Source organism: Chanodichthys erythropterus, chromosome 18 (assembly GCF_024489055.1).
Source record: "Chanodichthys erythropterus isolate Z2021 chromosome 18, ASM2448905v1, whole genome shotgun sequence".
Taxonomy (NCBI): Eukaryota; Metazoa; Chordata; class Actinopteri; order Cypriniformes; family Xenocyprididae; genus Chanodichthys; species Chanodichthys erythropterus.
In genome coordinates this window covers 3,685,987-3,702,152 of record NC_090238.1, presented here as the reverse complement: position 1 = coordinate 3,702,152, position 16,166 = coordinate 3,685,987, and the positions used below count along the sequence as shown (strand labels likewise).

The following is a 16,166-nucleotide window of genomic DNA, read 5'->3' as shown; positions in this document are numbered from 1 at the left end:
GAGCATGATTGTAGAAGCCTTACCTGTTGCTGATTCAAAAATGAAACTGATCCGCGAAGAGACGGAACAAGATCAAACACTCACTCAGGTGAAATACTAAGTCATGAATGGTTGGCCAGATGTGAAGCAAATTTGTGTCAAGAATGTTCATGAATTTTGGAACTGCAAGTCTGAATTGTCTGTTTGTGATGGAATTCTGTACAAAGGAAATAAAGTAGTGATTCCAAAAAATCTGAGACATGAGATTTTGATGAAAATCCATGAAGGCCATTTGGTAATTGAGAAGTGTAAAAAAAAAAGAGCTTGTGAAGTCATGTATTGGCCTGGAATCAATCAGGACATCACAATCACTGTGTCCAAATGTCAGACATGTGCAGATACCAGTTCAATAATCCAAGAGAGTCGCATCCAGTACCTGAAAGACCATACCAAAAGTAGGTGTAGACATTTTTATATGTCATGGGAAAATTACCTCCTGGTTACTGATTATTATTCATTTTATCCCAAAGTGTGTATGTTAAGCACAACTACTGCAGAAAATGTCATTTCATGCTTGAAATCGGTCTTTGCTTGACATGGAGTACCAACAGAAGTTTTTACAGATAATGGCCCTCAATTTGTTAATGCTTGTTTCCAGAGTTTTTGAAAAGTCTGGGATTTCCGACATACAACGTAGAGTCCATATTTTCCTCAATCTAATGAACTTGTGGAAAAATCAGTTGGAGTTGTGAAAAGGTTGATGCAAAAGGCAAGAGATGATGGAAGTAGTTTTTATATGGGAATGCTTGCTTATCGTAGTGCACCTCTTGAGTGCAGAAATTCCCTGGCATATATCTTTTGATGGGACGACGTCTACGTTATAATTTATCTATATCCTAGGATCTTCTCTTGACTGAGGGCAGCAAGAAAGTAACAAAATTCAAAGAACAACAAAAGGCTAAACAAAAGATCTCTTATGATAAAAGAACTCATCATTTGCCTGAACTTTGTGCTGGTGAGGAGGTCAGATTTAAAGATAAAACTGACACCTGGAATCAGAAAGGCATTGTACTTGAACAAATTCAACCAAGGTCCTATAACATTGAAACAACAGTGTCAAGGAGGAATCGTCAGCATCTATTGAAAGATTCATCAGCTGAATTAGAACAACCAGAAAAAAAATGAAAAGACTTGAGATACCAGTGAGAATATCTGTTAGTGTACGAAAGTGCCCTGAAAGACTTATTGAAACATACTGAAATTTGAAATCTGAAATGTTGAAAGACTGTTGCAAAAGACTGAGATTTACAGATAATTGCAATCATGTGTGTATTTTGCTTATAATTTTTAATGTTGATATTTAATGGAATGTTGAGAGTAATGCAAAGAAAAAAAAATAGTATGGAAAAAAGAAAGAAAAAAAGAGGAAGCTGTAATGATAGTGTTTTTTTTGTTTTTTTTTGTGAGTAGTGGCAACCCTGTCTAGTATATGTTTGCGCATGTGCAGAGAGTGAACAGGTGTGGGCCTAATGGAGTTGGCCTAGTGTGTGTGGTGGCAGCACGCCACTATGAAAATAAATTCTCAACTTTATTCTTCAGCTGATCTGCAGTGTTGTGTTTATTGACACCCCAACCAAAAATGAATGTTCATGAAAGAGTGGGAACCCTGTTCATTTTTAATATGTTTATATTAAAGTGTATTTGTTAATTGTATAATAAAAACTCTTCATCTGTTTAAATGGTTGAATTTGTGTTTCACTGCCAGTTTCTGGGTCACATCTGTCCCGAGGACCAAGAGACTCTCAGACAGATCTGTCTTACAGTGGCATAAAACAATGTAAGGTTCATTTACTGAAATCCTGATTTTTGTCAGTATAAATCCATATCACGTTTGGTTTCGTTTCCCAACCCTCTGTCCCATTGGAAATGAAATGGAAATAATATCATGAGTGCTGTGTGTATTAAGTCCAAACTACTTTCGCACTAAGCTCACTGTTTTGTTATTCATTTTGCTCAGCACTTTCTGTTGAATGTGATCGTTGGAGAACAGATGTTGTACTTTAGACAGCGCCACCTGTCTAATAGAATCGATCACGCCAAAGCGTGTAATACACACACTGGTCCACTAGAGGAAGCGTGTCAGTGTCACGATCTGCTTTCTCTAGGCGTGAAAATGACACGCATATGAAGCTGGAGTACCAGCAGGGGGCGATAATTTCCTCAATGTCAACAATCCCCACGGAACAGAAGCGATATAGAGCATTTTCCAAAAATCCTGCGTCTGATTCTGTCCGGTTGATACTGTAAGCCATACTATTTTTTTCAGGTGTGGAAATTTAAAACATCGTTTCTTTATTCTTAAGTTATATTTGTGTTTGTGGAGCTTTTTTTAACGCTTTCGCACGTAAGTTTAAAATATTCTGGCTGACCCCCCAGTGTGAGTTTTTTAAGGCGACCGTTATTTAGAACGTATCACTTTATGGTTTCCATGGTGACGCGTCATTGCTTGTTACGTGACACACCGCAGCACTGTATGAATAATGATCTGCTTTCATTTAATTTTTCCTTTTTTATTCAAAATATTCACAAATTTGTTAACTATAGCATGAAATATCTAATATTCTGATTGCTAAATATTTGCAAGTAGATGTGTTTTGCTGTTTAAACAGCTTTATAACGATCGCGTTAGTTGAGCCATATGAGCAATGGGCGCCGCCATGTTAGTTTGCGCCGCACAGAGAGTCGGATCTGTTGGATTTACAACCCGGCGTGAATTTATCCACTTCTCCCGAAATACATGAAAGTAAGTGAGTCGGTGAACTGGGGAAGAATAAAGTAAGCTCTAAAGCAGGGGTACTCAAGTTCAGAGGCCAAGAGGGCCGCATTTTAACCAAATGAAACGCGAAGGGCCACAAATTATAACTTGGATCGTAAGACATTTATTTAGGCCTACTTAAGACAATATTTGTAGTTTTACTGTTTATTTACTAAAAGTGCAGTTTATTATCTAGCTAAGCCTTAATAGTATGGTGTCCTTTTTAAAGTGTCACTTAACATGATAAATGGCATTTAAAAAAGTGATTAATAGCCTGTCTTGCTGTATTCTTAATGTACAAATGCATAAAGAAAAACAAGAACTGATGAAAAGAAATCCTTATTCATTTGAAATGTCTGCATTGTTTTCACAAGAAATTTAAGGTCTGGCTGTTGTTCACTGGCTGATGAGAGTTTGTCCGTAAGACGAAAACATTGCACTTTTTTATAGTCTTTTTATACTCCATTGCGCCTTTTTAACACTTTTTATAGCACCCATTTATACTCAGAATAAACGTTTTATTATTTGTATTATTATTACCTACCTTTTAATTTGGTCAGAATCCAAAAATCTTTTTTTTTTTTCTTTTTTTTTTTAATGTTCAGTCACAATCTCATGAATTATCAAACTATAACCAACGTTGTAAACATGATAAATAAGATATTCTCCGTGAGCTCGATGTGATGACAGATCTGTAATGGGAGCGCTGCTTGCTTTCTGTTTATAACACATTGACATTAAGAATAAAAGGTTTGTTTTTCATGATGCTCGGCAATTTACACACTGCAAAGTTTGAGTTGAATGTCAACTGCATTTCATCATGGAAAAATAAGGTTACTTCGGTTTTTACTTGCGCGCACAGCCTCGAGCCTTTGATGGCGTTCACGAACACAAGTGCTCGACACATGCGCACTAGAGAGATTCATGCTTGTCTAGTCTTTTTCGCTCAAATAGTTACAATACAATGTCTTTGTACTTGTTTAAAATTAGAGTTGCTGGTATCTTTTAATCCCCTCAAACGAGCGCTCTCGGTTGGCTATTGTGTTTGCTGTTACTCTTGTTCTGTCTTATCCGTTTCTTTTCAGACTGAAACAACAGCCCGTTTCAGTGCTGACACCTTGTGGACAAACTAAATTAGTGCAAAAACTATTCAATGCGCGCGTGCAAAGTGCCTTCAGTTTATTGTTCTTTGCGGTTAGAAAAACTGTGCTGCGCGCGTACACTATATGCGTTCTCTGCTGATGATTACAGCGTCACGCGCACTGTACGCCTACCCTAGTAGTGTACGTGTAAAAAAAACGAAGTAATATTCACGCTATTTTTGGACGCAAATTATAATAAAAATACATTTATATGTAGCATGATGCGGGCCACAAATTTAATGCTGGCGGGCCGCCTGTTGAGTACCCCTGCTCTAAAGTTACTTTCACAATGTGTATCTGATATGAATTAAACGTGTCGTCTAATTATAATGGAAAGGGTTGTTATTTCCGCTTCTATAGACATCATTGTGTATTTTACAAACTCTGAATATATTGTTTTGTTAGTACTCATGTGTATTTAAATGTCTGAAACCTAAAATAAACATTATTTGGTTGAAAACACTGCATATGTAATATATGAAAAGCGCTGCGCGCGTCCATCTCTGGTTTAGCGCCAGCCAAAGCGCGCACGCACATTTGAATTTGGCAGTTGATCATGTGATGCACTGAACATTCTAATCACACCGGTGTGATCGTACGCTCCAGGGACCAGCCACACCGGTGTGATCGTACGCTCCAGGGACCAGCCACACCGGTGTGATCGTACGCGTCAAAGGGATGAATTGCCATTTATCAACACAAGCCATCCAGCATTTAATATGATATTGTAAAATCGATCTATCTTACTGCAGTGTGTAACAGTGTCTCACAGCAGCCGGGCGAACGCTCAGAGTAACGTTATTACATCATTTCAACACACTCAAGTGTATCTAATATGATAAACAGAGCTGTGTTACCTCATACTCATGACCGGAAGAAGCGGCTGCAGCATAATAAAATCTTGAGATTGAAATTGAATTTAACTTCAAATTCTCAGATTTGAACCATGTGCAGTGAGACAAATATATTGATAATATATATTTTTCTTTTGGAAAAGACATTGATTTAATTGAAGTAAAAGGTGACATATTTAAGACTAGGTTGCGATTCATTTGTGACATTTCATACCAAAAGAAAGATGAACAGGGAAATAAATTCACAATAGACTCTCTTTCACAATTAGGGCCTACAAACATAACATTTGTGATATCAAAGACTAGATATAGAAAGACGGATCACTCCTATTAGTTATGAATGGGAGAAACTGCAACTTGGTGGAATAAAAAAAAAAAAAAAAAGTAAAGTAAAAGAGCCAATCGCTGATCGCTTAAGTCTTTGCGTCACTGCAGCTGCTGTTAAGCTCCGGTTCCCATAGAAACCCGAGACTCGCGCTTATGACTGCACTAGCCTGAAAAATAAGCTTTTTTGAGCATAAGAAGCAACATTTATGGGACAATTCATGTCAGGTTTTGTTGCTGATTTGAAATATATTATTTAATTGAGTTCGCCAAGCAGTTTTTGAGATTTCAGGATTCCCCCATTCAAATAGATAGGACTTGGCCATGGATGCCTGAAATAGCACATAGATAGATATATATTTGTTAAACAATACAGACTAAGAACTCCCCAAAAATATTCCCACAAAAATGAGGTAAACTTATTAACCCACACAAATTTTGATGGGGGAGAAGAGATATTAACAAAGAGAGATCTAATCGACTGGTTACTGCACTTATTCATTAAATCAAACTGATCTATGGAGACCTTCTTCCTGCAGTGTTACACCAAGTGCCCTGATTTCTGAACAGAGATAGTGAATTCATGACAATATTCTTAAACTGAAATATGACACGTAAATTCAAGACATGGTTCATTAATACTCAAAAGTTGACCATTAGAATTCAACAGCTGACCAGCTTATAATATATCTGTCATGTTTTTGATCTCTTTTGTCTGAGTTTCTTTGTTAATCTTCTAGGTTGTTCATTAGTTCTGTCACCTGCTTGTTTGTCACCATGGTTACTGATTGATTTGAGTATTCTGCTCAGGTGTGTCTTGTCAATTTGCTCCCTTGTTTTCCATGTATATAATCCCTCAGTTTCAGTTTGCTCCTTGTCCGTCTTGTTTAAGCGGTTCAGTTGTTATATTCACCTGTTTCAGGAGTTAGACTACTAGAAGCTTCTGAGCAGGTGTGTTGGAGCGAGCTGGAGCCGTTTTATGTGAAATAAATTGCCTCATTGGAGCAGTGGTAAAAACAACGCAATTTTTATGATTATTTTCATTTTTAAAATTATTAACATACATGTATATGCCAGTCTGTGCAAGTTATTTGCATCTCCCAACATTGATATTAGAGTTGATCATCTTACAGAGTGGCAAAATGCTGTCTGAGGTTCTTCAGGATCTGCTGAGTGTCCACATGCTCAGGAAATGCATCCTCTGATTTCTGAGCAGCCGTGTAACTACTCTGAAGATCTCCAACCTTCAAGTCACAAAGAAAGCTCATTAAACACTGTCCAATTTATTTAGCTGAAAAAACCTTGAAAATATATTTCTGAATATTGTAAGTGAGGGATGTAAACATGGGTTTATTTTTGTCATTTTGATTAGTAATATCTAAATATAGCTAAAGATAAAACAATAAACCAGAAGCCGTATCATCATAAAACAATGACAGAGTAACACACATCAGTGTTGCGAGCCGTACCTTATCAGAGAGTGTGGAGAAGTTAAAATGTGGTTCATACATGTGAGGAGACAATGAAGCAGCCGTCTGCAGAAAAGCTTTCGCCTGTGACAAAACAAGTTACAGAGATGTTCAATACTGATCCTGGGCTGTGCTCCACTTCCCTTCCCTCACTTCCCTCTGTCTCGTTGACTCAGATGTGCGTCATTGCTTATATTGCGTGAGTAAACTTAAGGAAGCAACAAGTAATATGCAGTTAAATCTCAAAATCATTCATATATCTTAAACTATAGTTGCGTGGGGTGGGGGTGTGAATTAAGTGCAAACTGCTGTAATGTCAAAATCATGTTGCATTGTGGGATATGGAGCTGTCTGAAGTGCACACGTGAGTCTTAGTCAAAATTGAGGGGTTGAGTCCATATAAACTTCCCTCATCCTTGACCAAGTGGACCACACTTCAAAAATGGCGGCAGGATTCACCCGAGGGAAAGTGCTTAGGGAAGTGTGTGTGTGGTAGTGATTATGTTAGCTATCACGAGACTGTTTGGGAAGAACCTGACCTGCTCGATCCGGCCTTTCCGTAGCTCCAATACAGCCAAGTTATTATAAGCTTCACCGTGGTTGTTGATGAAAGCCAAGGCCAGTTTGAAGCATTGGTAAGCCAGAGTCAAGTCACCAATGCCCTGCGCAAGAGAGAAAGAACAGCCAAAAATATATTTCATTAATAACTTTGCTCATAACTTGCATATGTCATAATTTATCTATAGATTTTTTCAAAGAACTACTACACGTGGAATCAGCTTTTCCATCAAATGATTCAGTAACACTTTATTTTAAGGTGATGTAGTTACACATTATTACATATACTTACTATAGTAATAACAGTAAATTATGAATAATTACTAAGTAACTAAGTAACTAACCCTAAACAAAACCCTAACAATAACTGTAACTTTATATTAAGTACATGTAATTAATTAATGTCACTCAGTACTTACTGGAGTAAGTAAAATGTAACTACATCACCTTAAAATAAAGTGTAACCAATGTTTCTGCTTTGGGCACAATGGCAACGTTTAATACTTTAATACTTTTGCAATTTTATTACAAATACACATTTCTAAACCAGCTGATATAAACAAATCTCAGAAAACCTACAGTAAAAGAGGAACAAAAAAAACTCATTATACTGTGTTTGTTTGTAGAAGTATATCTGCCTTTTCATGCTCCATTAAATGTTTGGTTTGCAAAAAATCTTCATCGAGTGAAATCAGTCTGAATCAATATTTCTACCATTTTCACCTGTGAAATTGCTGGTTCTCACATCAAAACATCCAATACTGTTAAAAATGTAGGTGTAATCATTGACTCCATCCTTTCCTTTCAGTCTCATATTACCTCTATTACAAAATCTGCATTCTTTCACCTACGTCGCATTGCCCAACTCCGTCCGTTCATCACTACCAAAGACGCTGAAACTGTCATCCATGCATTTGTCTCATCACACCTTGACTACTGTAATGCTCGGTAACGCTTTAGATTACAGCCCGGAAAGTACTGCGTAATTACAACGAATTTACAGCATAACTTTCAATAATTATAGTGTAACTATACAGTAAGTGTCAGGGTTCTGTCACTTCAGTCTTGTTTATTTCTTGGTTTGGTGACAGAGCTCTGACACTCCCGTTCTTGTCGTGTTTTTGTGTGAGCGTACGGTCTCGAGGGTTCTCGGGGCTGTGCGCTCTCTTGTCTGCGTGCCTTGTTTCATGTTGGGAGCGTGGCGTTCGGATCCCGGCACTCGTGTCTAGTTTGGTTTCGGTTTCGTGTCGGGATTCGGACACTCGCGCTCCCAGTCCTGTCTTTATTGTGAGCGCACGGTCGAGTGTTCTTTCACTTGCCGTGCGTTCTTGTCTCCTGTTTTGTCTCTTGTATTGTCATGTTGTGTAGCACGCGGTTATTTCCACCTGCCGCGTGCTTTCATGTTGTGGTGTTGTCTTGTGTAGCACCAACCCGATCTCACGGCAATTCGTACGTATTTTACGAGGTGGCTAAATCGTATGAATTCATACGACCTCACTCGTACTAATTCATACGTTTTTTGCTAAATCGTATGTATTTTACGAGTTGACAAATTCGTATGAATTCATACGAATGACCTACCCCAAACCCCGCCCCTAAACCTAACCGTCACTGGGGTTTAGACAAATCGTACGAATTCGCACGAGTGAGGTCGTATGAATTTATACGAAATAGCCACCTCGTAGAATAAGTACGAATTGGTCGTGAGATAGCGTTGGTAGCACGCAGTCTGTGTTTCACAGGCTGCGTGCTCTCATGTTGTCTTGTTTTGTGTGAACATGTGGCTTATGAGTTTTCATAGTCACGTGTTCATGTCTCGTCTTGTGTAAGCACATGGCTTGTGATTTTTGTCTTCATTGGCCATGTGCTTGTGTCTTTGTTTTGTTTGGTGTGAGCACATGGCTTGTCCTGTGTTTCTTTGTGCCATGTGCTCTCATGTCTATTGTCTTGACCCCGCCCACCTTGTTACCTGATTATTGGTTGATTTGCCCCACCTGTCCTCCCTCATTACCTGCCTCATTTGCTCTCCTATTTATTCTCCTTTTGTTTGCAGTCCTGTGCTGGTTCGTTGTCATATTTTACCTGGTGTTTTCGTCAAGTCAAGTCTTGTTTTTTGTTAAGTCTGTTTTCCCCCACGGGGTAGTTTTTGTTGTGTTTTTGTTTTATTTTTTATTATTAATAAAAAGCCCTCTTCCCTGCAAATTGAGTTCTCGCTCCTTCCAAAACCTGACAGTAAGTATGTGTAAGTATAGGGCAACAATATGTAAAGTATTGGGAATAAAGGGGGAACAACCAAGAAAATAACAAATTATTTATGCTATAAATATTTTATATCTAAGGGGTACCTATGACATATAACTAAGGGGTAAATATGACATTACGGGCCATAATTAAAGTGGAGCTTGTTACCCTCTTATTTCATGTAGTTACAGGGTAAGTAATTAATAAAATGCAAACAATCTGATATCACTGACTCCGAAACCTTTATTTGAAAAACAACTTTATTAAAAACAGGTCTACAACACTTATTATTCATTTTTTTAAATCAACTTTTCATTTCAAACTCTAAAGTCCTGACAGAAAGTAACAAGTTTTGTCCGTTTTTTGGTTGTTGTTGTTTCTCGCTTGGCTTCCACCTGCTCTCGTTTCTCAGCTGATGAATCTTAAGAAGGAATCCCATTGCTATTCTGTACTATAAGAAAATACAGTACACCCAGAAATTTTCTCATGGTTTAGGCTATTCATCTTTTCGTTTCTGACCAACTGTCACCAGCGCCTGCATGAGAGTCGACTTTGCGTTCGATATACGGTTCGATGAAGCAGCGTGAAGCTTTCATGACGTTCTCGCGGGAGATTCGTGTGAAACTCGCGCGAGAACTGCCGTCTCTGTTGTTCTGTCTTGTTTGTTTCTCATTCTCATTATCTGTTATTCTGTGTATTTTGTTGTGAGCATTACTAAAATAATAATAATGAAAAAAAAAAAAAAAACTGACGGCATCCAACATCTGCGTGAGTTTCTCGGCACGCCTACGTCACGCTTCAAGTTACGTCACGCATGAACTCTCAACCCTCGCATGCACACGCAGAAGACAGCTGGTCGAAAGTTTTAAAAACATTCAAATATTTGGTATTTTTCTTACAAATACGTATCGTTTCACTTCAGAAGACATCGATTCATCCATTGGGGTCGTATGGATTACTGTAGTTATTGCTGTTTGTGCTGTTTGATGCTTCGACTTTTAGGAACACGTGAGCTTGCATTATAAAGCGTTCCCAGATGATTTATTTTTTTCCTAAAATCCATTTTGTGTTCATCTTAAGAAGGAAAGTCGTATACATTTCAGATGGCATGAGGGTAAAAGATGAGTAAACGGTGAGCACATTTCCGGGTGTTCTGTAATTTTTAAATACAGAATAGCAAATGGGATTCCCTCTTAAGATTCATCAGTGGAAAGAATGAACGAAGAGGAACAAGAGGAGGAAGCCAAGTAAGAGAAACAAATAAGAAGTGTTGTAACTTTAAATCTGTTTTGAAATAAGTTGTTTTTCAAATAAAGTTTTCCAAGTGATATGACTGTTTGCGTTTTTATTTATTTATTTATTTTTATTAATTACTTACCCTGTAACTATATGAAATAAGAGGGTAACAAGCACCACTTTAATTTACGGCCCGTAATGTCATATTTACCCTGCAACTACATGAAATAAGAGGGTAACAAGCTCCACTTTAATTTGCGGCCCGTAATGTCATATTTACCCTGTAACTACATGAAACAAGAGGGTAACAAGCACCACTTTAATTTACGGCCCGTAATGTCATATTTACCCTGTAACTACATGAAATAAGAGGGTAACAAGCTCCACTTTAATTAACGGCCCGTAATGTCATATTCACCCTGTAACTACATGAAATAAGAGGGTAACAAGCTCCACTTTAATTTACGGCCCGTAATGTAATATTTACCCTGTAACTACATGAAATAAGAGGGTAACAAGCACCACTTTAATTTACGGCCCGTAATGTCATATTTACCCTGTAACTACATGAAATAAGAGGGTAACAAGCACCACTTTAATTTACGGCCCGTAATGTCATATTTACCCCTTAGTTATGTCATACGTACCCCTTAGTTATAAAATATTAAAAGTATGAATAATTTGTTATTTTTCCTGGTTGTTACCCCTTTATTCCCAATACTTCACATATTGTTCCCCTATACTTACACATACTTACTGTATAGTTACACTATAATTATTGAAAGTTACACTGTAAATTTGTTGTAATTACGCAGTACTTTCCGGGCTGTAATCTAAAGTGTTACCTAATGCTCTTCTCATTGGTCTACCTGCCAGCTCCTTTTCCACATTACAATACATCCAGAACTCTGCTGCTAGAATATTCACCCATACTAAGCGTTCAGTTCACATCACCCCAATTTTGTATGATCTCCACTGGCTTCCAGTTGCCTACTGTATTAAATTCAAAATTCTCCTGCTCACTTTTAAATCTCTGCATGGTTTGGCTGCCCCTTATCTCTGTAATATGCCCGTCCCCTACACTCCGACTCGCTCACTACGTTCCTCTGATTCTGGCCTTCTCGTTGTCCCTCGGCATCGCCTCTCTTCAATGGGGGGCAGATCATTCAGTGTTATTGCATCCGAACTCTGGAATTCTCTCCCCCGCTCACTCTGTTGTGTTAATAATATCTCTGAATTTAAATCATTACTCAAAACTCACCGTTTTCTGAATGTTATACCTCTGATTTGATTAATTGATTACTCTGCATTATTACTAATATTTCTCTGAATGTTATGTTATGTCTCTGAAGTCCTGTTTTGTATTTTTGTACTTGACTCTATTTGTTTGTATACTTCCCTGTCCATTATTGTTTCTCATCATTGTCTACTCGTATTATCTCTTCCTTGTTAATCGCACCCTGTAAAGTATCCTTGAGCTCTGGAAAGGCGCTATATAAATTAAACTTATTATTATTATTATTATCATAATTAATCAAACTCCTGACTCGGTATGAATTAAAAAGTCTCAAAATCACATTTCAGAGTAAGTCAGAACTGCTGAGTGATACTCGAGTGAGGAGTTTGTTCCACCAGTGCGGGACAGTGATTTCTTCCTCGTCTGCAGACTTATACAGTTGACCTAAACATGTGTGACATTGGACACAGAGTGTCTGCTCACCTCTGCAATGTGTCCCAGATTATACCAGACATCAGCCTGTTCCTCATCACTGGACACCAGGGCTAATGCTCGCTCGAAGGACGACAGGGTCATGTCATACTGCTGGACGTAGAAGCAGCACAGGCCCAGATTGTTGTAGAGCTGACAGTTGAACACCCCCATCTGCAGCAAACGCCTGAACAGAAACCAAACACCAGTCATGATGCACAGATCCCATCTTTCACGTATATGTCCCATGTGTTTACCTTCACTTCTAGCAATTATTCTTCTTAATATCAATTCTTTTTATCAAAAAAAAAAAAAAAAAAATCTATCAATAATCTTCTAATTAGTTGATTAATCCTTTGGTTAAGTTGCCCCATTACTCTATCAACATATCTCATAAAAATACAAAAATATACTAATTATTTACATAATCATACACTTCACAGTATTGCACCAAAATGTATCACTATTAATATTTTTCATACACTGAATTTAAACACAACTGATTAAGTTTAGTGTTCACGCTCTTCAAAGTTTACCCACTTATAAGGTTTTTAAAAGCATGAAGCTCAATTTAATCAATTTAATTCACTGCAACCTTTTCAAACTTTATGAATGATTATTTTATAGAAGGTTCTAGTGGTGTGTGGAAAGAATCAGAAGGAAGTAGAGTATGACTGTTTCTAAAGCACAGTGCCATCTACTGTTGAAAACTAAGATCAGAATCAATTTGAGAGAGAATCACGATACATATGGAAAATATCAGAGAATTTCTTGATTCGTGATGCATGTATTGTCCCAGCCCAGCTTAAAATACCTCATGGATGCGTGCTATTCCCGTGAGCAGCGTGACCTCCGCTGGGAAGTGATCCAAGCCTTGCTTAAACACATTCAGAGCCGTGATGGGCTGATCCAGACACTGATACACCTGCGCAGCACAAAGGGTCTTACTGTACATTGTTCTCACACGTCAAGCACATACGCAATGTTTATATGTGAATAAAAGCATAAATTAAATCTGTTCATCATATAGAGCGATCAAGTCTCTTAAGAAAATTTTGACTAAACAGCATATGAATTTCTTGTATGATTTCTTTATGAACTTTTTGAAGAGTCAAAGTTGTAGTTGCATAGCTATCAATGGAAAATTTGGACTAAACCACTCGAACAGCTGGTTATAGGCTGGACCTATAAGGCCCTTTTCACAAGATGTAATATAAGTCTCTGGTGTCCCCAGAATGTGTCTGTGAACTTTGAGCTCAAAATACCCCACAGATTATTTATTATAGCTTGTCAAATTTGCCCCTATTTGGGTGTGAGCAAAAACACGCCATTTTTGTGTGTGTCCCTTTAAATGCAAATGAGCTGCTGCTCCCGCCCCCTTTCCAGAAGAGGGCGGAGCTTTAACAGCTCAACAACAACAAAGCTGGAGAATCTCAAGCAGCCAAAATGAGGATTGTCAGTAACGGTGTTCAGCCTTACATTGTTCAAACCGGAGTCGACACTGATGGAGAGACTCAGGAAGAAGTTACAACTTTTAGAACAGTGGTTCCCAAACCGGTCCTGGAGGACCCCAATCACTGCACATTTTGGATGTCTCTCTCATCTAACACACCTGATTCAACTCATCAGTTTATAAATAGAGACTGCAAGACCTGAAGTAGGTGTGTCACATAAGGGTGACATACAAAATGTGCAATGCTGGGGGTCCTTCAGGACAGGTTTGGGAACCACCGTTTTAGAATGAAACTGGACAATTCTGAACGGTTAGTGGATAAATTTATGTAATTGCTGTGGAGTTGATTTAACTCATCATCAAGAATGTGCCGTCATGTTCATCTTTTGTGCAAATCCAGCGTTAATTTGAGCCTCGTTTGTGAAGCAGTCCGGTGTAAAATGATGTTAAACACTCTGATACAACAACTCTTCCTCTTCTCTAAAGCAGCCCAACATGGCCTCACCCCCTTTGTTGTGTATTCTCGGGGGCGGGGTTTATGTAAATTTTAGGGTTAGTAATGTCACCAACCCAGGAAGAAGCATATTGTTGTCCTTTGTCCGTTTGTTGTAGTCCTTAAACAGAGAATTCTTTAAAAGCAATTATCTCCCTTTGCATTGAACTTTAGCTGTATTTGGACGGGACTAGTTTTCTAAACAATGTTTGAGTTACAATTCTTATCACTTGATGTCTGTCATTTCATGTACCGACTCGGACGGGTGTGTGTGATTCTAAATAGCGATTCTCTAGATAGAGAGCGTTACAGAAGCTCACGTGTTGTATTTACATGCATAATTTATGGCATATATATCTTTTAATTCACTATTTATTGATAATTTTAATTATTATTAAAACCCTATTTAAGTAAACTTCACAAGTTTATGTGAGCAGCGAAATCTAGTATCTTTCTTATTTCACGCTGAAATAAAAAATTGGGCCCCTTTACAATTTTCATGATTTGGCTCTATTTGTTAGTTTTATCATTTATTTCATTTGATACTATCCATATTGAAATGAAATGAAAGTCTACTGAAGATTGGTGAGCGTACGGTAGCTCATGTAGGTCAAAAAGCTCATGAGGTGAAGCATTAGTATAATACAATATCAGCAATCACAGACATTCGCATTCAGATGGGCTTAGATTTTCTCAAAGGACCGCGGAGTTTGCTGAAAAACAGTAGGTAATTTGCTCTGGAATTTTTACAGAGGTTGTGTATGAAAAACACAGACATGGCAGATTCGGACGGGATTAAAATCTCAAAGTACCAAGAACCAAGAGACTCTCAGCCAGATCTGTCTTACAGTGGCATAAAACAATGTAAGGCTCATTTACTGAAATCCTGATTTTTGTCAATATAAATCCATATAACGTTTGGTTCCCCAACCCTCCTTCCCATTGGTGCTGAAAAATAATATCACGAGGGCTGTGTGTATTAAGTCCAAACCACTTTTGCACTAAGCTCACTGTTTTGTTATTCATTTTGCTCAGCAAAAATTGTACTTTAGACAGTGTCACCTGTCTAATAGCCTCGATCACACCAAAGCGTGTAATACACACTCTGGTCCACTAGAGGAAGTGTGTCAGTGTCACGATCTGCCTTCTCTACACTGTAAAAAGCGAAATATTGGATTAACTTAATAAAATTGAAGTAATCATTCACAGTAAAGATTTTACATTGACCTATATTTTGACCTAAATCAATATTTTAAATTGGCTTAAATAAAAAATAAAAAAAGACTGACTGCCGCCCCGAGCGCTGTCCTCGAGACGCCGCCTCCTGCTCCCGCTTCCGGCCGCCTTCTCAGCGTGTCTCCTGCCGCCATCCGGTGTGCCCCTTGAGAGCTTCCCGCGGCTTATTGCCGCTCTAAAAGTAGCGTTTCCTCAGCGGTTCTACCGCTCTAAAAGAGCTTCCGCGGCCCTCGCCGCTCTAAAAGAGCCCCCACAATCGCCGTTATAACGGCGGCGGCGTTGCTGCAAATGCCGCGCCACTCTTGTGGCACGTGCAGAGCCCCTCTGCACGATGATGATGGACACAGCGAGTGTGTCGCGTGCCTGGGCAAGTCCAACGCCGACGCCGCGCTCGCTGGAGCCTAATGCCCGCACTGCGAGAGCATGAGCCTCGGTTCTCTGCTTCACTGAAGGCGATCTCGCCGCTCGCGCCCTCCCGTCTCCTTCCTCCCGTCTCCTTCCTCCCGCGAGCCGGCCAGGAAGAGATATCGGGGTAGAGCGACTCAGCGCCCGGAGTTGTGCGAGCTCACGTCGGCCCAGCCCCCGCGTGCCTCGCCTTCTCCCCCGAGAGAACATTCTCCCGTCATGTTCTCCCGACCAGAGCAGCGTCCCTCTGCAG

General features: G+C 38.9%; 2 protein-coding genes across 6 annotated transcripts in view; one reads left to right on the top strand and one right to left on the bottom strand.

Moving 5' to 3' along the window:
- Positions 1–16,166, top strand: part of LOC137007107 (NACHT, LRR and PYD domains-containing protein 12-like) — a 301,858-nt gene that overhangs the window by 175,696 nt on the left and 109,996 nt on the right. The window lies entirely within an intron of this gene.
- LOC137007089 (tetratricopeptide repeat protein 8-like) lies at positions 6,193–16,123 on the bottom strand. The gene is made up of 6 exons (XM_067368387.1): positions 15,714–16,123; positions 15,358–15,426; positions 12,339–12,513; positions 7,123–7,245; positions 6,584–6,667; positions 6,193–6,358 (listed from the first exon to the last, which is right to left on the bottom strand). The coding sequence occupies exons 1-6, from the start codon at positions 16,121–16,123 to the stop codon at positions 6,242–6,244; spliced, it is 978 nt and encodes a 325-aa protein (XP_067224488.1). The 3' UTR covers positions 6,193–6,241.